This window comes from Lytechinus pictus, chromosome 2 (assembly GCF_037042905.1).
Source record: "Lytechinus pictus isolate F3 Inbred chromosome 2, Lp3.0, whole genome shotgun sequence".
In the NCBI taxonomy this organism is placed as follows: Eukaryota; Metazoa; Echinodermata; class Echinoidea; order Temnopleuroida; family Toxopneustidae; genus Lytechinus; species Lytechinus pictus.
In genome coordinates, this window is record NC_087246.1 from 52,810,569 (window position 1) to 52,834,642 (window position 24,074).

Genomic DNA, 24,074 nt, shown 5'->3' on the forward strand with positions numbered 1-24,074 from the left:
AAATGCTTTTGAGCCTCATACCCTTTATTGATTTCCTCAAAAGTAATTATATACAGGTATATACAAACAAATGATTTTTCCTGGATGACTGATGCTATAATTTCCAAATGTCTTTCAGAATACAGACACAATATCGTCATTCACTTTGTCTAAGTTCAAGTGATGACAGTGTATGGATTTATAATTCAAACTTGCTGTGAAAATTGAAACTTTATCATTTGAAAAGGGAACACCCATGTCATCAATTCTCTCAGTAGGCTCGGAAAATTAATTCACAGATTTTCTTTTCTTTCACAATCTTTGTCAAAACTTGTAATTATTTCCTGTCTTGATCAGTCTTCAGTATGTGGTTCTAAATTTTACTAACTAGTAAAGATCATTTAAATATGGAATATGTTAACTTGTTTTTATTGGAAAATATTTCTTTGATGAGGGAAAAGCAAAACAGGGTACATAGGACAATGGTACAAGATAGTATAATTTCTTGTCGCTTGTTTCATTCTATAGTTCTAAGAAAAGAGTCACAAAGTTCCTTCATAAATGCTTTTAAAAGTGTGCTATAGTATTAGCTTACTTCAGCTGTAGACCCGGGGTTAATCTTTTACGAGATGTAATTGATTCAAATCGGTTCTTACTTTAAGATTGATTCCATTCATATTATTGAAAGGAATTGGAATCAATTCAAAATATGATTTATTTGAATCAATTTGTAATCCTTATAAGATAGGTTATATATTTTTTTATTTCAAATGGAAAAAAATCTAACAAAGAAAGAAATAAGAGAGTCAAAAGGGGCCTAACCTTTCGATCCTAGCAGAATCTTCGTCGGAGAAATAAGTAGAATTGATGAGATATTAACACCCTTCACCAACATATAAGAGAATCTTTTACGTACAAGTTGAGAATGCAATCCTTAGCACTTTTCATCGAGAATATAAGTATATCTTACCCCTTAGCTTATAATACCACATGGTAAATTTTGGTTGCGGAATAATTTGTCCTTTGCAGTACAAAATAGCATCAATGAATTCATGAAACAATTATTTCTTGTATATATCTTTAAATCTTATTTGTATTTCTGTCACTTTTCTTTGATAACAACGTAATACTGAACTGTTTTCGATATAAAAATATCACTTTTCCACTTTCACATATTTCTTATTTTCAAAATGCACGTGTTTTTAGAGTAAATTTTCTTCTACTCTGAAAAGTAGATTTATCAAAATTTCCCAAGCTGCTTATAGTATATATCTCTTAAAAAGCAAAGTTGTAACAATTTTGTGATATATAAACAATTGTTTTTTTAAAGAAGAATTGTTTGGTATGTAAGAAAGTTTCATATAGATTTCTGCTTGGGTACAGTTTTCATCACATGAGAACCCCTTTCTTCTATAGCAGTATTGTTTATAATTTGTCAATGGTCATCTTGATAGCATCATGATGTAATTCTAGTAAGAATATTATACACACGATGCACAGGTGATAGAATGTCAATTGTGATGCATCCTACTTGAGGGTATTTACGATAGCGTGTTAAGCATGAGGGCTTTTTAATGACATCATGATTACCTGAGATGCCTGTATTGCCAAACACAACATACAAAAATATGTGCATTATTTGTTTTATAACCCGGATCACATACATGTATATGAATTCATAGGGAAAATTTTGTCTAAAAAACAGATTTCCATGAATAGCACACACCAAGGAGACCAACTACATGTATATTCAATTATGAAGGGTATTGTGTGCATCTTAGTAAGTGCACAGAAGACCTTGCTGTAGCTTTCTCATCAAAAGAATGAGCATTTCATGGTGCCTAGATATATTTATATATCAGAGATAAAATGATGAACTCAAAAATGCAAAATCTGGTATCTAAAATGCACAATTAAAAGATTGCATAGAATCTAAGCATGAATTACACATGAATTATGGGTTCTCACATATGGGTTCTCATGATATTGAGCGTTGTGGCCCAGTGGATTAGTCTTCTGACTTTGAAACAGAGGGTCGTGGCTTTGAATCCCAGCCATGGCGTAATTTTCTTCAATAAGAAATTTATCCACATTGTGCTGCACTCAACCCAGGTGAGGTGAATGGGTTCCCGGCAGGATTAATTCCTTGAATGCACTGAGCGCTGAAAGGCAGCTCGAGCTAAAGCCAGGGTAATATAATAAACACTGCGCCTCGCAATAGATTGTTTCTAGATAGATGGCGCTATATAAATGCCTATTATTATGTTTATTATTATTATTACAGAAATGTATTCACTAATGGCTACATCTGAGAACCTGTTTGATTAAACTGCATATTGTTTTTGATATTTTCATATGGTAACGGATTTGATTTTCATTTGATATCTCAAATGCCTTTTTCCCACCCATCAACAGTGCTCAAGAACATGTGGTCTTGGGAAGCGTCAACGCATCATGAAGTGCAGTCACCTTGATGACCAGGGTCAATATAGAGAGCTTCCAGCGGTCAGATGTCAACATCTCAGCCAACCTGTTCTTTCATTGTCCAAGCCATGTAACCTTCAACCTTGTACGGTAGAGGTCAGAGGTCGTTGGCAACCAGGTGATTGGTCACAGGTAAGTTGGTTTTTGAAATAAAAATGAATAATGACATTTATAAAAGCAGAAATGTTCGATGTTAGTTAAAAACGGGTTGGCTCATCATAGCAACAGGTTAATATCTATTGAAAAAGCTCAGTGTCCATATCCATTTAAACTACAAAGCTCATCAGGGCCCTGTTGCATAAAAGTTACTATAATGGTAACTTTGTCATCCAATGGTAACTACCATAGTAACACTGATCAGCAGCCAATCAAAATCAAGGATTCCATGAAAGATACCATTGGATGGCAAAGTTACCATAATGGTAACTTTAAAGCAACAGGGCCCTTCGATATGATATTGAAGATAGAAGTATTTGAATGGACTGAACTCATTTATTAACAGGTAACTAAGTTAGGTATCCCCTATTATTACAAAGTCATATGATAACTCAACTGTTCATTATTTCCCATTCTATAACCCTACAGTGCAGCGCCACGTGTGACGGAGGTACTAAAACAAGACAAGTCCAGTGTGTTAGTACTAATAGCGTCAGAGTCGGACCAAACTCAAGACTTATATGTGACAACAGTATAAAACCAGAAGAAACTAGAAATTGCAATACAGATCCGTGTCCATCACGGAGTGCTTGTAAGTATAACAACTTTCTTTCAATGACCTTATGCATATGATGTCATAATCTCATAGCGCCCTCCCTCAGAGGATATAGGAATATGTGTAAACAAAGTTGTCAGAGATGCACCAGCTGCAGATCACCAACGCATGCAAGGCAATGGGTCTAGCCTCTCAGATGGTGGCATGATGACGTCAATACATACATGTACATGTAAGGTCTATTCACCATTTTGCGTAATGGTGTTCCGTAATTTGAGAGGGCAATCTGTGTTTTTCTCACTTACTTGGGCAGGCTTTAAAATATTATAGTGTGTGAATAAATCTTGAAAATTTTGTAAATAATTTTCCTGGAGCTTGAAGGGAATCTGATTGGAAGAGTGCAATTTTTGGGGTGAAAATTGGACGAGTGCAATTTTTGGGGTGAAAATTATTGGTAGAAACCTTGTGAAATCCAACTTTGGGGCCTCTTTCATGAAGAACTTACAATTTGGGGAACTTGGCCATAATGGTAACCTGTATAAAATCCTTTGATTATGCTTGGGGGTTGATCACTGCTCTTGTGATAATATAATTATTTGTAAGTTTGTTATAAAACATGCTCCAGGTCTTAATGTTCTAATTTGTTAAAAGCAGTAAAGACTTTGCTAATGTTTTCTAATGACTTCTGCTAATATACAATCAATTTTCATTCTGTATTCTTGTGTTTAACGAAATTCTGATTGTCATATCATTGTATCATTTATTCTGCAGATCCCTATGCAGCATGCAGAGATGAGTACAACTGGTGTTACCTCGTACCTCAACATAATGTATGCTCACATCGGTTCTATGGAGTCAAATGCTGCCATTCCTGCACCTACAGGGGTTGAACAGATGAGACAAAGACTCATATTAAATCTATCTGATACCTCTCTCATGCTGTCCAGTCTACTTCTTTGGGCCAAAGACTACTGGATGATATCACCAGAGAGGCAGTTGTGGCATATGCTGCATTGGCATCTAGCAGACCTTGTGTCTCCAAGAAAGAGTACTCTGATCTTGACGCTGATTTGAGGGAAAGGAGAAAGCAGTTTAGACCATTCCTTTTGGATGACAGTCATGCCTGTTTTTAAGGGATTGTCTTTTCTTGTGTGTAGGGATGGTAGGGGGTGTTGTTGAATCATCAAGTCACGTAATATGGTTCCTTATGATCGAGACACATGAATTCCTTTCATCTTGATGTTAACTTATTTCGAAGGAGAGGTTTGGAAGAACCAAACTTTAATCTTTTGGGGTGAAAGAAATTCAGTATTGAGACACCTGTGAGAGATCCTTTGTGGATATTTTTTCAGATTGGATCACATTGATATCCAGTGACCGTTATTCGTCAACATTTGAGTACTCTTTATCTTCATGATTATTGTGTCCTGGATGAAATTGAGGAGACCCGATCCGAAGTTTCTGTTCAACCTTGATCAGCATTTTTTTTTTTGAATGAAAGAAAATTGAAATAGCTGAATCCTTTCTTTATGAAATCAATGGAAACTTATGCAGGTGACACTTATTAAAGCCAAAATGGAAAGGAATAGTATTCATCTAGAAACCGGTGACAGATTGCAGAGGACTATATAGTTGTGGATGCTGTTCAAGTATCATGTCCACATAGTAAACAGGTGTTATTTTCAGTCATGGGTCATTCATCCTCTTCTAGATTCTTCAAATACTGGCTGAAAAAAAGATACGGGAATACATGTAGCCTTTTCATGGGTCTTTCTGCAATCTGGGACACACTTTACAGATGCACTTTCTCAAATCTACCACCGCTACCTGAATCACAGCAGATATGTGAATGATAAATGACACTGTAGAGAAGCTGTTCATCGTCATCATCGTTCGCCTTTTCTCCAATTATGAATGTCTCCATCGTGAATCTGTCTCATATTGCCAGTTATATATGCATCAAGCCCCTGAAGTCATAGTCTTCTTTGTCAGAGAAGCGTAATCTTTGTTTCTGCACTGCTGTTGGAATGATGGTTTTCTTTCTGTGAACCAAGTTAAGTAGTTAACTAGTTCACACACACATCTTGGGTGGTGTTAACAAAGTATTCACTCACTCTGAAAAAAATTATTTAAAAAAAGATTCTCTCAGACATGTTTTTGTGTCACAAAAATCAGATTTTTTTTTAATCTGAATTTTCAGTATTCAACTAATGCTGCTTGATGTTTATTGATTGTCATATCCACTACAGATTAAATATGTCTGGATGTTACAAAGTTGTGAACTCTAGATGTATCCATGTTAAATATAATTATGTCAATAATAAAGTACCTTCCAAACACAAGAAGAGATTTTATGTTATATTTCCATCTATTCATATAAACAGATGTATGAAATTAAGTAATGTGCTAGTGGAGCTTCTTCAAAGGGATTGCTCGAGATCAATTCAAAATAAAAATGGTCCACAGTCATGATCATTTGCAAAAACAGGCCTTAGAAATATTTGAATTATCTTAAATGCATATTGTATTATGTGAATTTCCATGTTTTTGTTTCACATGCGAAGCTTCACTATTCTGACGATGGTGGTATCATGGTCAATATTGAAATCTTAATCAAGATTATCATAACTTGGAAAGCATATGGACCTAGTTCCATAGACATAAGGGTAATCAAGTATCACTGATCATTTTGCATGAGTTTCAGGTCAAAGGTCATTTAGGGTCAATGACCATGTTATGGGTATCATTGAAATTTTAAACAAGGTTAGGTTTTGGAAATGTCATCATAACTTAAAAAGTATATGGATTTGGCTCATGAAATAGAAGGGAAATCAACTATCACTTTACATTAATTTCAGGTCACATGATCAAGGTCAAAGGTCATTTTGGATCATTGAACTTAGAATTTTGTTATCCTGTGAATAATTATTTTTTTGGTGTGAATAATTTTCTTAGTTGTTTTCAAAGTCAGCACTGCTGCTATATTGAATTGCATAATGCAGACGAGACTGCCAGAGGCGTTCCACTTGTTATTGCTAAATTATTGGTATGGAAAGTAATGTATCAAATAAATATTAATTGATACCTTTTGTATTGATATAACCATTTGTTTTGTGTGAGGTGTGTGTTCTGCTCGTCTTTATGTTTGTTTCATTCTATTATTTATATCTGTTAAAATAATCATAATGAATGATATTCCAAAAATCGTAGAGATTTTGGGGGGGACATTGTGAAATCAAATCCAATAATTATTTATGACTCTACCCTCAAAATTTATCCCTTAGTGATTTCAGACTTTATTTCACCTCCATATTTTAGTAATGATTCAAGAAGAAATCATTTAAAGTATCCTTAAGGTTTTAAGTTCATGTGATAAATGATCACAAAACATTGTTATATACTTTTCTAGATGTCCGGTCTGCATATAATATTTTATTACACTTTATTTAGATTTTATGTCAAATTGTTCAAATAATTTTTTTTCCCTCATATTTTATGAAATATTCAAATTGTGTTTGACAGTTAAGAAGTCTGTAGTTTAATGCTTGTATTTTTATGGTAATAATAAAAATTGCAGTACGGACTTCAACTTGAGTGCAAAGACATCCTTCTAGGATGGCGAATACAAATTTTAGATTTTTTTTTCTACTGAAAAAAAGAGCAAATATAGTAATTGTGAAGCAAAGTATGTGTAAAACTCTCTCAAGCCCACCGCATTCTTTATGATTTTATACACCCCAATTAGAAATTTTTAATGATGACAAAGTAGTTCAAATTATAAAGTATGAAGGTAATTTATAGAATATGAATAAAGATTTTGTAAAACATTTCAAGAGAAGGATGTGAGCACCTATTGAGGTTTTATCAGAGTAATATCAAACCAGCTGTGTGGTTTTTTTCTGGTCATACAATGCTGATTTGGCCTTTTATTACAAAGGTGAGAGATAAAACCCAGTAGTGGAATAATCGAGAACTAATGCAATAACATTGTTTGCCTGCATTAAGAATTTTTTCTAGATATTCTTGGTATGGGTTAGACATTTAGGTGGTAAATTACTCTGGAATGAAAATTGCCACATCCACAAATATAAAATTATTAATTTCATAGATAGGTTTCATTTATTTAAACAAACTAAATAGCTGAAATCTCAAGCAAGTAAATATTTGAAATTAAAAAACATGCACTATCAAATATCAATAAGAATTCAGAGAAGCAACATGCGATCACTTACTGAAAAAAAAATCACTGACTCTAAATATGATATATCACAGACCTTTTTTTTATTAGAGAAGACTACTAAAATTTCAATCTGTTTCATGCCACTGTTCCCACTTCTCATTACTAATCTAGAATACTTTTTATACATCGATATTTCTGTTTTGGCAAATTCATTCATGTATTTATTTCATTAATCATAAGACAAGACTTTTTCTTCATTTCCATTCATAAAATGATTGCCATATGTAAAAAAAATGGACTTGGCATTATCATATATTATGCAGTGGACTTTATCAATCTGGTGCTCCTTGTAGTTATATTTTATGCCATTAACAGTATAATTTTGCTGCATTTTATTGGTGATCAGGGTGAATTTGCATGGGGGCAAGATATTTTACTCCAATCCCCCAATTATTATGAATTTTTAAGGTAAAATTTTAAGATTGTTCTCTCCCAGAATCTACAATTCTTTTTTTTGTTCTTGTAGTTTGATGTGTATGTTCCAATCCAATGATCTGAACTTTAAAACAAAACTGGACAAATATGCCATGTAATATGATTTCATTTTTTAAAAACCATATCAAATGCTTGGTAACTAAGTTTTTGAGGTTGTTGGTTGGCAATGGAGACTTGACTATGATATCAACTTCAATTTGAGGTAATTTCAAGTTGAGGTTCAGTAAACTTTCAATCACTCATATACATCTGATCAAATTGCTGTTTACTATGTTATTCTTGATTGTATTCAGATGTCCATTTTAGGACCAAATAAAAACGATCCTATCATTGGACTAAAAAAGGGCAGTAATCAGAATGTATAATGAATTTACATTGCTCAGGTATTTTATGTTTTCATGTAATAAATTGATTTCTCTTTGAGATGTAATGAATTCATTAGCTGCAGGGGAGCGATGGGGTCAATGGAAAATTCATATTCTCTTTGTCTTAGGGCCCATTCATCACCTGCTTGTTGTTCAGAATAGGGCCCCATCTTACAAAGAGTTACGATTGATCCAATCAATCGTAACTCTATGGAAATCCTTCAGTGTCATAATTTCTTCTGCAGAAAATTTGTAAAATGTCCTTTGAAAACAAAGAACATTCCACATTGTCCAGAAATCAATGCATTTATGGATATACATTCATGGATATACATTCATATCTAGACAAAAATTTGAACATGCATTTTATATGTTGACGTTGCTGGCCATCCATAGTTACGATTGATCGGATCAATCTCAATTCTTCGTAAGACGGGGCCCATGCAGATTGCCTACTTAATGATCTTTTGTGTTATTGTGTAACTTGAGATTATACTTTCCTCCAATGAACAATTAGATACACTCAGATGGGCGCAGAACTTTAATATCAACTAAGATTTTTCATATTTAGGAGATAAATAAGCAATATATCATGACAGATTAAATCAAATCATGTGTACATCATGCGCATTAATAAATTTTTTAAAAGATAAAAAGAATACCCCCCTTACTGTTAGATTGTTTTTGTTGTACTCTCGTAATATGCCTATGCATATTCTATTTAAGCTATGCAATCTACATTAGTAACTATATATATGTTCCCCCATGCCATTTTATGAATTGTATATGTTGCTGCATTACCTATTTAAGTGTTTGACACGCTCTTGTGTGCAAAAGATATTTCTTGTAAATTTGCTTCTTAAACTTAAATTAATCTGTTCTTGATTCGTTTTATAACAGAGAATGATGAATATTCTCCTTTCTATAATTTGAGTTGAACAGATATGGAATAATCCACAGTGGTTGATAGATTTAAATTTCAGTGAAATTGAGCTGTATGAAATTAAAATAATGAAAATAATGAAAATAATGAAAATCTATTTATTGATGAAGTAACTATTGATCAATGTCAGTGAATGGTTTTCTTCATTTTTAACTTATAATTATCTACAAAGATGGATCATCTTCACACTCTAAAAAAGATTGAGTAAAATTTTACCCAATATTGGGTAGAATGGGAACAAGCATGTTTGCTGCGTATTTTTTTTTATTTCAACGCAACGTTTCATAAACTTTACAAAGTATTTTGTATCATTTTACCCAGCAAGCATACATGTTCCCATTTTACCCAATATTGGGTAAACTGTTTTTAGAGTGCAATAAAGATGATAAACCTGAATGATAAAATCATGATTTTGATTTTGTTCATATTCTGTGATGAGAAAACTAAGTATCTGATTAGGAATGAAGCTCTTGATCCATAGTCATAAGTTTGTCTTGTAGTATTGTGTTCTATGAATGAATCTTTTGGTGCTGTAGATTAAATATATTTCTATTTTGTTGTAATTTTTTATTCTGTAGAAAAAAAATGTATAGTTCACTATTTCTATTCCTAAAATCTTTTCAGAGTAACAATTTGCGTGTTGTCTATTTTTGTTGTACAATTGGGAAAGTTTTAAAATGTAGATGTTTTAGATATATAATATTATGAGCAAGAAATGGAGATACTATATTTTTGTCCTCTACTTTTTTTTTCTTTTCATTTTAACCTATAATCACTACCTTGAACAATGTTTGAATTTTTTGTTTCATTGACTTTTAACCCCTATGCCACCTTCGTGTTATATGTATTTTCAGTCATTTTGATTCTCTGATATTTTATTAGGGATAAGACATCGAATATTGAAACTGAAATTTCACACCTCTTTTGGGCTTTTTGCATGAGATTATTTTCTATTTATCTTACCCAGTATCAATTGAAGAAGAAGCGAATGGGATATTACAATGGGATATGCCTCTATGTGGTTATAAAGAGAAAAATGTTTGATAGATTCTGCGTCACAAGAAAGAATTGTGTTAAAAAATGCAAACCACGGCCATTAGAGGTGTGAGATAAATATGACCTTGTGTTCACTCGTCTGAAGTATATGTTAGGTCGTTAGTACTAATTTATTATCATGTATTATACTGATTGGCTATTGTTGATTGTGAAGAAATTTTGAGGGCGAAATGGAGAATCAATTAAAAAAAATATTTTAAAATGTTAATAGCTGATTCTTTCATTTTGTGATCAATGTTCAGTTGTAGTTTGTGAGAGAAAATATGTGGAGAGGTAATATATAATAGAAAAATGTATAGAAGGGGGAAAGATGAGAAAAGGAGACTACAAAAAGATAAGGGAGAGAAGAAGAAATGAGGGAATAGGAGAATAGAGGGGAGTTACAGAGTTACAGGCTTTTGTGACCTTTATAATGTTATTCAACAAATTAATGCAATATGACAATTTAGACGCTTATTTTACAATGTTATTCAACAAATTAATGCAATATGACAATTTAGATGCCTATTTTGCCTGGCTTCGGCAAAAGAACACAAATATTCAAGTATTTAGCATGTTGATTAGCTAACAATTGTACTTATTTTTACAGAAAAAGTGGCAAAAAGAAAGATTAGATTACTAAGTCTTTGAAAAACAGACTAAGTGAAAATGATTTTAACCTTCCTGTTTCAATTTTCTGAAAACAACATACTATGTCAAGACATTAAAAACATACTATGTCAAGACACTAAAACATACTGTCAAGATATTTATGTTTTTAGTGTCTTGACATAGTATTTTGTTAGTGTCTTGACATATAATGTTTTTAGTATCTTGACATAGTATGTTTTTAGTATCTTGACATAGTATGTTTTTAGTGTCTTGACATAGAAGGTGTTTAATGTCTTGACATACTATGTCAAGACAATAAAAACATACTATGTCAAGATAGTAAAAACATACTATGTCAAAACACTAAAAACATACTATGTCAAGACACTAAAAACATACTATGTCAAGACATTAAAAACATACTATGTCAAGACATTAAAAACATACTATGTCAAGACACTAAAAGCATACTATGTCAAGATACTAAAAACATACTATGTCAAGACACTAACAAAATACTATGTCAATATAGTAAAAACATACTATGTCAAGACACTAAAAATATACTTTGTCAAGACACTAAAAACATACTATGTCAAGATACTAAAAACATACTATGTCAAGACACTAACAAAATACTGTCAAGATACTAAAAACCTACTATGTCAAGACACTAAAAAACATACTTTGTCAAGATACTAAAAACATACTATGTCAAGACATTAGAAAGATACTATGTCAAGACATTAAAAACATACTATATCAATATACTCGGCCGATCAACCTGTAAATATGGACAGTTTTATGAGTTTAATAGTCGAGAATACTGCTAGTATCTGTTTTTGTATTCCGATACGTGATGACCACTTAAGCAATATGAACTTATGTTTCAGTGTTATCTTGACAACTCGAAATCATTAGCATACCACAACATAGTCCTATAGTTCCTTGAACCTAACTGACATTTGACCTTGATCATGTGACCTGAAACTCATGCAAACAGACCAGTGATATTTGATAATCAATACGTTTAAGTTTCATATATCAGATCAATATACTTTCAAAGTTATAACATTGGTTAAGATTTCAATGTTTATACCCCACATTGGTCAAAGTTCATTACCTATGTGACATTTGACCTTGATCTTGTGACTCAATCTCCTGCAAGTTGATTATTGATACATGATTACCCTTAGAAGTTATGACATGTCATATACAAAAACCTTGCTTAAGATTTCAATGTTGATACAACTACATGGACAAAGTTCATTGACGCTAAATGATCTTTGACCGTCATGACTGTGACTTGAAACTCCTGAAGGATGATCAGCTTTACTTGATTACCATTATATCCTTGTTTCATGAAATATTTCCGTATATTTTCTAAGTTATAGGGATATTTCAAAACTTAACCTTGGTTAAGATTCAATTGTTGACGCCGCCGCCGTCGCTAAGCGGCGACCGTAGTCTCCATGATAATCATCTTGCCGTCAGTGTTATCATCGTTACCACTAATAGGCATGATAGGTCTATATATCACAATCATCACTATAATGGAACGTATGGTGGTTCTGACTCTCTTTCGAAACAAGAGGGTCAAGGGTTGATTTAAAGCTCAGCCATGTGGTAATTTCTTTCAACAAAATATCCATAGTTGAGCAGTACAACTATGTGAAGTGCGTGCTTGTCTGTATTTACCCGGCAGCATTAACGCACCTTGCGCTGAAAAATATTACCTCATCCACATTTGCACTGTATATAGCGGCAGATCTGGTTCCACCGGCGGATACGGTGTCCGCCGGCAGGTATCGTTTTTTACTCGGAACCATATCTGCCGGGTTGACGCGGTTTGATTTTCTTATTATTTATTTTCCTTTTAAAACAGATAAATAAAAACGGTAGGTCCTAAATAATTTTGAAGGAAATGAGTACCGCGTGCATGCAGATCGAGAAACGATAGCAAGAAAGATATATGACGAAGAGAAATTGGTTCTGAATCCGCCGGAGTTGGAACACGATCCGCCGGCAGAGAGTGTTCCCAGAACTCTATTTGCCTTGAACCGGATCCGCCGTTACACTAGCCGTACGGCGAGTCGAAGACAGCCGTTTTAACATATTTTTGTAATAGCTACACAGGTGGTTTGAATAAGAATGAATAAAACGGCTGCTTTCCGTAGAGCAAATGTGACTGAGGTATAAAGCTGATGCAATTAATGCTGCAGTCACATTTCCCCTATACGGCGAGTCGAAAACAGCCTTTTTATGCATTATTTATTAAAACCGCCTACAAGTAGCTGGTATATACAAACAAATGTTGAAACGGTTGTTTTCGACTCGCCGTAGGGGAAATGTGACTGCACCTTAAGGCTGGGGGTAATTGCGCCTCATACAACTACTAGTATACAGAGTCCCCCCAAAAATGTCCCATCAATTTTAAGTTGTCTTGTCTTACGTATGAACATTTAAGCATTGATTTCTTAATATGTCTTTACAGAGCTATTCTTCCCGCATCCTTCGGTACAATTTTCATGTTGATCTTTGCATGCATGACTGACTGCGAGACATTCTTTAGTTGCGCCATGTTGCTGGGAGAAGAATGAAATAAAGAGGGAGAAGAATGAAATAAAGAGTGAAAAGGTAATTGTGTGTACGCAGAAAGACACATTTCCGCCATTCACACACAGACACATACACGTCTCCACACCCACACAACACACACTCCCTCACGCATAACACATCACCTCTCTCGCACACACATGCACCCATACACCCACACACACACTTCGTAAACACTTCACAAAGCAGTGTTTACATTTTCTCCATTACCCATTATCTCATTGGTTATTGTTTTCTTTGATCGAGAATGATCAATTGTCCTATTGTTATACTTACCTTCTAAAAGGCTTGACTAATTTTGAAGGAGTTAATAACTATTCACAAGTCTGTGGGTGAGTCGTGCTGTGTGTGCGTGTGTGTGGAACGACGAATGTGTTTTTCTGCTTGCACACAGTTACCTTTTTCACACTTTGTTTCAGTCTTCACCCAGCAACTTGGCGCAACTGAGATTTTACCTCCTTCTGGCATGTGTGGAGATTGTCTCGTAGTCAGTCATGCATACAAATACCATATGAAAATGGTACCAAAATGGGTTAGATGCATCAAAAGTAGCAATTGCTAGCCAAGCAAAAGATCATGCCTTAGCAATTACTTTATTTCGTATGAATAACAATCAGGGTACTAATGGATAATTTGTTTTTCATTCCTGATTTTCGTAGAGCAAAAACGGAAGTCAACCTCATGGATTGGTCTTTGGAAACACAAAAACGAAATCCCAACGAGAAAAACCCCGTTGTGATTTCATTTTTGGAGATCAAAAACAGAAGAATGAAATCAGAAATACTTTTGGTCCTCTCTGATACCTCATTCTATACCTGTGTTCGTTATATATTAAAAACAAAATCAGAACACGCTTTCTACCCCCTGATTCTGTTTGGAAAAACGCAGACAGCGAAAACGAAATCGGGTAGTTCGCTTTCCACTTCCTGCTCTCTGATTTCGTCTTTCGCACAACCAACAGCCATATCGAAATACGTTATACACACGGGCACGCAGTACAGTGCATGCATGATACGACCATGAAGCTATTACGTAATAGCTTCATGTTACGACCACGTGCAACAAAAATTCACGTTAACATTGCTTTTAATTTCCAGCGTTTTCGGACCTTCATAGACAGTGGCGTAGCTAGGATTTTCCTCCCCGGGGGGGGGGGGGGAGCAATGGGGGGTCCTTGCTTTTTCAGGGGGGGGGGGGGGCACCGGCCATTTTTGGCGGTGTGTGTGTAATAAAGTAATTTTTCAAGGGGCGCCCCAGGGATATCCCGACGGCCTAGCCAGGGTAACCACGTACCCTAACTTGTAGAGCTCGACACGGGCAACCAGATAAACACTGACTTGACCCGGCGCATGCACATTAATAGTCCAGGATAGAAGGGGTCGAACCTTGTTTTTTTATATATACAATGTTTTTTTATGGTTTCTTGTCAATTCGAGGGTGCTGATTCCGAATCTGAATGATGCCACTCGTGTAACCTTGAGCATTTTCTGCAAATTGGCAAAATCCAATATGGCCGCCAAAATATTCAAATTACCAATGAAAATCATAAAATTGTCCACACATTGGCTTTAAAGTACATGCAATTGTGCTGCCGGAGTGAAATAATATCTGAAAAAATGATTTTTGTCAAAATATTTATTTTCTTGATATCAAAATGGCCGCCATCATAGACCCCTGTACAATATGAATGGGGAAAATTAATTTTTACAAAATTGAGCACTGAAATGCAAGTAATTATGATCTATGAGTGAAGCAATGTCTGTAAACATGATTGCTAACGATATATATCATTTGTTATGTCAGTTATGTGATAAATCCTGTATTTTGATATTCAAAATGGCCTTCAAAAGCCCTAACACTATTATGTACAATGTGAATGGTGACACAAAAAAATCACAAGAGTGAGCACTAAAATGCATTTTGTTGAGATAAACGAGTGGAATACTGACTAAAAACATTTTTGTTAACGAAATTTATTATTTAACATGCCATGTATGTGATAAACCCTGTATTTTGATATTTAATATGACCGCCAAAGGCCCTAAAATTATGATCTACGATGTGAGAGAGGACAAAAACAATCACAAGGTGAGCACTAAAACGTATTTTTTGTGGTAAATTAGTGGAATACTGTCTTCAAATATAATTTGCAACGAAATACATTATTCGGGTTTCATATTTGTGTTAAATATTGTATTTTGACTTTCAAAATGGCCGCCAAAAGACATTGACTGTATTATGTACAATCGATCTGGGAAACCAATTTTCACATGAGTCAGCACCATAACATGCATATAATTGTGATTTAAGAGTAAAAAAATTGTCTGAAAACATAATTCCTAACAAGATATATCATTCATTCTGCCAGGTAGGTGATAAATAATGTATTTTGAAAGTCAAAATGGCCGCTACAGGCCCTAACAGTAGGCCTATTATGTACTTTGTGAATGGGAACATATAATTTTAACATAATTTGGCTTTGCTTGACTAAATGGTGTTGCATGTATGAGTGAAATATCGTCTGAAAATATGATTTTGTAACCAAATAGATCATTTCTTATGTTATTTAGGTGATAAATGCTATATTCAAATTTCAAAATGGCTGCAATATGTTTCTTTGTGGAAATCATCTTTCCCCATTCAAATTTTACATATTAAGATAAGGGACTATGGCGGCCATTTTTCATTTTTAAAAGGCTGCATTCATCACCTTTATGACACAAGCTATGATATATTTCGTTAGAAATCAATGGGTTTAGACAATACTTAACATTTACATCAAAATTAAGCCATTTTCATAGTAAAAATTTTGTCAAAATTATCTGTCCCCAGTTACAATATACATACTACTTTGGGCTATGGCAGCAATTTTGAATTTCAAAGTAAGGCCTTTATTACCTTCTCAACCATTATGTGATGTATTTAGTCAGAAATCATGTTCAAGACCAAATTTTACCTATACATCACATAGTTACGTGCGTTTTTGGTTCTCATTCTGGTGATGATTAGTTTCCCTATACGCATGTTACAGAATTTGTAGGGGCTTGTGCGGCCGTTTTGAAAGTCAAAATACAGTATTTATCACCTATGGGAGAGGAAATGTTATATTTCATTAAAAAAAATCACGTTTTCAAACAATATTTTCCTTATACAACAGAATTATATGGATTTCATAGTCAGGCAAATCCTAATTCTTTCAAAAGTATTTATTATTATTATTATTATTTTATTCGGCACTTCATCAAAAACAAAACAGCATGTACAATGCAAAATTGAGAAAAAATACAAAAATACAAATAATTTTTAGACCCTTTCTCACCCAACCAGGTAGCCTGGGTAGGGAATAGGTCAACTTAATGGCCATGGCCCACAGGCCTTCCCTCCCACACCTGATTGGGTGAAAAAAAGATCATTACATAATAGAGTTACAAAATAGAATAACATAATAGTACAAGACAGGTAGGTTGCACACAAAAAAGGGAACCAACTTATGTTTGACTTAACCAAAGAAAACAGGAGGAACAAATATTCGGTTAAATATAATTGAGCCAACAGTGGAAATAAATAACTTTACAACGAATGAGATAAAAGATATAAAGAAATAATAAATTGGACACAGTTTAGAAAATTAAAAAGAAACTTGATAATGTGTTGTGGATCTTTAGACATATTCTAATTTATATTTTAATCTAACTGGAACTTAAGGATATCCCTCTTGAGGACACACAGAACATGATTAATGTTTCCTGAGACTATTTGTCCCCATTTACATTGTAGATAATACTGTGAGGGTCCATAGGGGCCATTTTGAATTTTACAATACAGCATTTATCTCATGCATGAAAAATGAAATGATATGTTTCGCCAGAAATCATGTGTTTAGACAATATTTCACTCGTATAGATTACAATTACATTCATTTTATTGTTTTTACTCTTGTGAAAATTAGTTTCTTCATTCGCTTTGTTCATAATACAGATAGGGCCTATGGCAGCCATTTTGAATGTCAACATGCAGCATAATTACCGAAATTGCAAGGGAAATTATATGTTTCGTTAGAAATCCTTGTTGTCAGACAGTGTTACACCAATATTTCGCAGTTATTGGCATTTTAAAGTCAAACAAATTCAAAGGTTGTGAAAATTATTTGTCCCCTTTTATATATTGTACACAGTATAAGGGGTCTATGACAGCCATTTTGAATATCATAATACAGCATTTATCACATTAGATAGTATACAAATGACATAGTTTTGTTAATAGTCATGTTTTCAGACAGTAGTCCACTCGCAGGTCACAATCACATGCAATAATAGTGCTCTTGTTTGAAAAAATATTTTCCCCATTCATATTCTACATAATAAAGTATACAGGGGTTATGGCGGCCATTTTGAATATCAATAAAATAAATATTTTGTCAAATATCGCTTTTCCAATTGGTATTTCACTTCTGCACAACAACTACATGCATTTTATAGCTAATGTGTTGGCAATTTTATGATTTCATGGGTAATTTGCATATTTTGGCGGCCATATTGGATTTTGCCAATTTGCGGAAAATGCTCAAGGTTACAAGAGTGGCATCATTCAGATTCGGAATCAGCACCCTCGAATTGACAAGAAACCATCAAAAAACATTGTATATCTAAAAAAACAAGGTTCGACCCCTTGTCTATGGGGCCTATCCTGGACTATAAGAGGTCTCAAATTAACAAAATTAAAGGGAATAAAGGGATATTTATCGCATTTTTAAAATTAAAATAAAGTAAATTTTCAAGGGGCCCCCAGGGATATCCCGACAGCCTAGCCAGGGTAACCACGTATCCTAACTTGTAGAACTTGACTCGGGCGATCAGATAAAAACTGATTTGACCCGGCGCATGCACATTTAGGGGGCTAAAATTAACAAAATTAAAGGGAATATAGGGCTATTTATCGCATTTTTTAAATTAAAATAAAGTAAATTTTCAAGGGGCCCCCAGGGATATCCCGACGGCCTAGCCAGGGCAACCACGTACCCTAACTTGTAGAACTCGACTCGAGCAACCAGATAAACACTGATTTGACCCGGCGCATGCACATTTAGGGGGCTCAAATTAACAAAATTAAAGGGAATAAAGGGATATTTATCGCATTTTTAAAATTAAAATAAAGTATTTTTTCAAGGGGCCCCCAGGGATATCCCGACGGCCTAGCCAGGGTAACCACGTATCCTGACTTGTAGAACTTGACTCGGGCGATCAGATAAAAACTGACTTGACGTGACCCGGCGCATGCACATTTAGGGGGCTAAAATTAACAAAATTAAAGGGAATAATTAGGGCTATTTATCGCATTTTTAAAATTAAAATAAAGTATTTTTCAAGGGGCCCCCAGGGATATTCCAACGGTCTAGCCAGGGTAACCATGTATCCTAACTTGTAGAACTCGACTCGGGCAACCAGAAACACATTAGCTTGACCCGTTGCATGCAGTGGCGTAACAGGGGTCGGTGGCTGGGGGGGGGGGCAAGAACCAAGAATTTCCCGGTCACATCATAAAGCAGGCAATGGAGTCATAAGGCAAAAAATTTTGAGGGGGCGATATTATGGAGTATCGGACAAAAATATATATATATGCGAGCGAGCGGAGCGTTCGAGCAAAAATTTTGACATTTTAATGGCAAAAATGAGTGGGGTCCGGGGTAGAGCCCCGGAACCTCTTGATATTAAAGCCATTTTAAACCTTACAGATGGCCACTAATTTTAATCAAATTGCGTGTATATTTATATAGCTTTCACACTACACATGAATTCAGTGCTGCAGTTGTGTACCGTAATCATCTAAATATTTTGAGGGGGTCTACCATAGCAAATGTGGGAAAATTTGTAAAAAGTCGGCAACGAGCGAAACGAGCCAGAAGAAAAATGGCCTTTTGAAATAAAATTGAATTGTGTGATAGACTTTTACATCACAGCAAATATCATGTCTTATATTTTTTTATTTCATTCATCTCATTTCGCTGCCTCCTTCATATTCTTTTATTTCCCCTTGGCTGTGGAACCAATCCCCCCCGTACGCCAGTGCTTCAACACAAAGGTTAATGCAGGAAGGGTCCATATAGGGGCCCGTTATAGAGCCCTTTAAAAGTTACAAGTTAAGAGCCTCCACTGCACGGGGTCTTGACTCTTGGACAGAGCCCCCGGTAGCTTTGGATATTCAGCAAGTTTATAATAGACTTTCATACGAAATTATGCTATATACCATCCATCTTTTTTTCCCGCTCGTTATCTTCAATCCTCAGCAGCCCGGTAGTAACATCTTGTCCCTTTTTTTATTTTCCAATTTAGATTTTGCCTCATTCCATTCTACCTTCACTCGCTTTTGTTTGCCTTTTTGTCATCTTTAATTTATTTCCCTGTCTTTTAAAATGATTTTGAAATTAAATTCTAATTATGTGATAGTCGCTTTGGAAATTTAGTCGATCAATCAATCAATCAATCAATGCAGTTGTGTACCGTAATCATCCAAATATTTTGAGGGGGCGCACCATAGCAAATGTGGGAAAATTTGTTTAAAAAAAAAGTCGCCAGCGAGCGAAGCGAGCCAGAAGAAAAATGGCATTTTGAAATAAAATTATAATTATGTGATAGATTTTTACATCATAGCAAATGTCATGTCTTATATATTTTTTAAAATATTTTATTCATCTCATTACGCTGCCTCCTTCATTTTTTTTTATTTCCCCTTGGCTGTGGAACCCCCCCCCCCCCGCGTACGCCAGTGCTTCAACGGAAGGATCCATTTAGGGGGCCGTTATAGGGCCCTTTAAAGGTTACAGGTTAAGAGCCTCCACTGCACGGGGTCTTGACTCTTGGACAGAGCTCCCGGTAGCTTTGGAGATTTAGCAAGTTCATAATAGACTTTCATACGAAATTATGCTTTATACCATCCATCTTTTTTCCCCTCTCGTTATCTTCAATCCTCAGCAGCCCATCTTGTCCCTTTTTTTTAATTTTTCAATTTAGATTTTGCCTCATTCCATTCTACCTTAATTTCCCGCTTTTGTTTGCCTTTTTGTCATCTTTAATTCATTTCCCTGTCTTACTAATCATGCTAATGTATGTGTATATCTGGGAAAATTGTTCTTCCTCACATGTTCTTCTTTCCTTCCTTTTTCCAAATTCTTTCCGTTTTCCCTTTTTTTTTCTTAGTTTTATTTTCCCTTACCCTTTTCTATTCCCCTCCCTTTTCCCCCTTTCATCTTTTTTTCCTTTCCTTTTCCTTTCCCTTTCTTTCTTTCTCCCCTTATTTTTTTCCTTTTCCCGTTTTTTCTCTTAACATTTTCACGGTGAACTCCGCCAGGGGGAAGGGGGGCAGCTTGCCCCCCCGCCTGTTACGCCACTGGTTGCATGCACCTTTTGGGGGCTAAAGAGAAGGGAGAACGGAGGGGTCATATCATTGTATGAACAGGATATTTTATGATTATGCCCCGAGCATTAGTGCGAAGCTCAATGCGAGATAAGAACAAAACAGAGGGGGCACACCATGGCGCACGCAGCAAAAATTTGCTTAATAATAAGTCTCCAGCGAGCGAAGCGAGCAAGAATAAAAATCACCTTCAATTTTGAGATTGATTTTGACATGGTATGCAGAAAATGACATATCTTTCCTCTTCCTTTTCTTTCTTTCCTTTTATCATTTTTTTTTCTCGGTTGTAGAACTTTTTTTTTTTTTTTTTTTTTTTTTTTTGGGGGGGGGGGGGGGGGCAGTGCTATGCGGTTCGGGTCCGGGGCAATGACGGTACTAGGGTTTTTAACCTAGGAGGAGGCAAACAAACATTTTGGGGCCGGGGGGATGGCACATCGAGCGAGAAACGCGAGCTAATTTTATTGCAAATGCAGTCCCTACTGATTTAAAAAGGGAACTGTTAAGAATCAGCTGTTTGCATTAATTGGGTCATGAAGATGATATCTCACCAAATGAATAATGCGAGCGCGAAGCGTGAGCTGAAAATTTTTGATATCCGGGATGATACCTGGCCGTTCTAAGCTTTTTTTTTAAATTATAAAATGAATGGCTATCTAATTCGCTGAAAATAAATCCTCTATGGAAATTATGAATACGCAGGATATGTATCTCGCTAAAACAAATAATGAAAACTCTAATAACATTTGATTTTTAAGCCCCATGTGAATAACTGCGAGCGCGTATCGCGAGCTACATTTTGAATTTTATATAATGGCCTGAAAGATTTATGTTAGTTACCAAAATTGTTGGGATCTAAATGCTAACGGTGAATGGATGAGAACATTTTTGGAGTATTATGACAACGTTTACTATACATTTTGTTTCTTCAAATTTCGGGGGGGGGGGGCAACTCACTGGGGCCTCCCCATTCGGTGGCGCCACTGGTCTGGGGCGGAGCCCCCAGAACCTCGTGATATTTTTAAACATTGCAGATGGCCATTTTTTAAAAATCAAATCGCGGGTACATACATCACATATTATATTAAGTTGCTAATTAATTGAATTGAAGGCTACACGTGCAAAAGAAAATGTATCATGAGAATTATTCGAAGATTAGAGGAGCTTTATACTCATAATTTATATTTTGACAATACGTTTTCTATCGATATACGCCCCCATCTTTTCTCCAAGAGATGACGATCTACAACAGAGGCTGAAGATATTCATTCGTCCCAACCCATTCTCATTTTTTTAATTTGTAAGTTGATTACAAAAAAGAATATGTATAATGATTAGACTGATTCTAGAAACAGAGAATGGGCAACCATTGGACATATTTTGTGCAAATAAAAGAAAAATACAGGTGTCACTCAGCTTTCGGAACTATTTTATTGGCGGAGGATTTAGGACTGAGTATAATATATGAATAAGATCTGCTCATGAGATGCTTTAACCAGTTGCCCCCTAAATGTGCATGCGCCGGGTCAAGCTAGTGTTTATCTGGTTGCCCGAGTCGAGTTCTCCAAGTTAGGGTACGTGGTTACCCTGGCTAGGCCGTCGGGATATCCCTGGGGGCCCCTTGAAAAAATACTTTTAATTTTAAAAATGCGATAAATATCCCTTTATTCCCTTTACTTTTGTTAATTTGAGCCCCCTAAATGTGCATGCACCGGGTCAAGCTAGTGTTTACCTGGTTGCCCGAGTCGAGTTCTACAAGTTAGGATACGTGGTTACCCTGGCTAGGCCGTCGGGATATCCCTGGTGGCCCCTTGAAAAATTACTTTATTTTAATTTAAAAAATGCGATAAATAGCCCTTTATTCCCTTTAATTTTGTTAAATTTAGCCCTCTAATGTGCATGCGCCGGGTCAAGTCAGTGTTTATCTGGTTGCCCGAGTCGAGTTCTACAAGTTAGGGTACGTGGTTACCCTGGCTAGGCCGTCGGGATATCACTGGGGGCCCCTTGAAAAATACTTTATTTTAATTTTTAAAATGCGATAAATAGCCCTTTATTCCCTTTAATTTTGTTAATTTGAGCCCCCTAAATGTACATGCGCCGGGTCAAGTCAGTGTTTATCTGGTTGCCCGAGTCGAGTTCTACAAGTTAGGATACGTGGTTACCCTGGCTAGGCCGTCGGGATATCCCTGGTGGCCCCTTGAAAAATTACTTTATTTTAATTTTAAAAATGCGATAAATAGCCCTTTATTCCCTTTAATTTTGTTAAATTTAGCCCTCTAATGTGCATGCGCCGGGTCAAGTCAGTGTTTATCTGGTTGCCCGAGTCGAGTTCTACAAGTTAGGGTACGTGGTTACCCTGGCTTGGCCGTCGGGATATCACTGGGGGCCCCTTGAAAAATACTTTATTTTAATTTTTAAAATGCGATAAATAGCCCTTTATTCCCTTTAATTTTGTTAATTTGAGCCCCCTAAATGTACATGCGCCGGGTCAAGTCAGTGTTTATCTGGTTGCCCGAGTCGAGTTCTACAAGTTAGGGTACGTGGTTACCCTGGCTAGGCCGTCGGGATATCCCTGCATGGGGGCCCCTTGAAAAATTACTTTATTACACACACACCGCAAAAAATAGCCGGTGCCCCCCCCCCTGAAAAAGCAAGGACCCCCAGTCCCCCCCCCCCCCCCCCCGTGGTAAAAAAATCCTAGCTACGCCACTGTCTGCGAAGGTCCGAAAACGCTGGAAAAAGCCATGTTAAAGTGAATTTTTGTTGCACGTGGTCTTATCATGCATGCACTGCACTGCGTGCACGTGTGTTGGCTGTTGGCTGTGCGAAAGACGAAATCAGAGAGCAGGAAGTGGAAAGCGAACTACCCGATTTCGTTTTCGCTGTCTGCGTTTTTCCAAACAGAATCAGGGGGTAGAAAGCGTGTTCTGATTTTGTTTTTAATATATAACAAACACAGGTATAGAATGAGGTATCAGAGAGGACCAAAAGTATTTCTGATTTCATTCTTCTGTTTTTGATCTCCAAAAATGAAATCACAACGGGGTTTTTCTCGTTGGGATTTCGTTTTTGTGTTTCCAAAGACCAATCCATGAGGTTGACTTCCGTTTTTGCTCTACGAAAATCAGGAATGAAAAACGAATTATCCATTAGTACCCTGCTCGTTCTTAAACCCTTTTCTTGCCTTCAGAAAGCAATTGCTAGTGGTCAATAGCGACGTCACGAACAAAAAGGATGGACTCGAAC

At 35.7% G+C, this 24,074-nt stretch overlaps 1 protein-coding gene across 1 annotated transcript in view; it reads left to right on the plus strand.

Moving 5' to 3' along the window:
• Positions 1–7,410, plus strand: part of LOC129277835 (A disintegrin and metalloproteinase with thrombospondin motifs 18-like) — a 45,369-nt gene extending 37,959 nt beyond the window's left edge. The window contains exons 16-18 of the mRNA XM_064095687.1: positions 2,395–2,595; positions 3,049–3,211; positions 3,947–7,410. Of these exons, the coding sequence (XP_063951757.1) occupies positions 2,395–2,595; positions 3,049–3,211; positions 3,947–4,065 (483 nt within the window). The 3' untranslated portion in view covers positions 4,066–7,410. The remainder of the gene's footprint in view (positions 1–2,394; positions 2,596–3,048; positions 3,212–3,946) is intronic.
• The last annotated feature ends 16,664 nt before the right edge of the window (positions 7,411–24,074 follow it).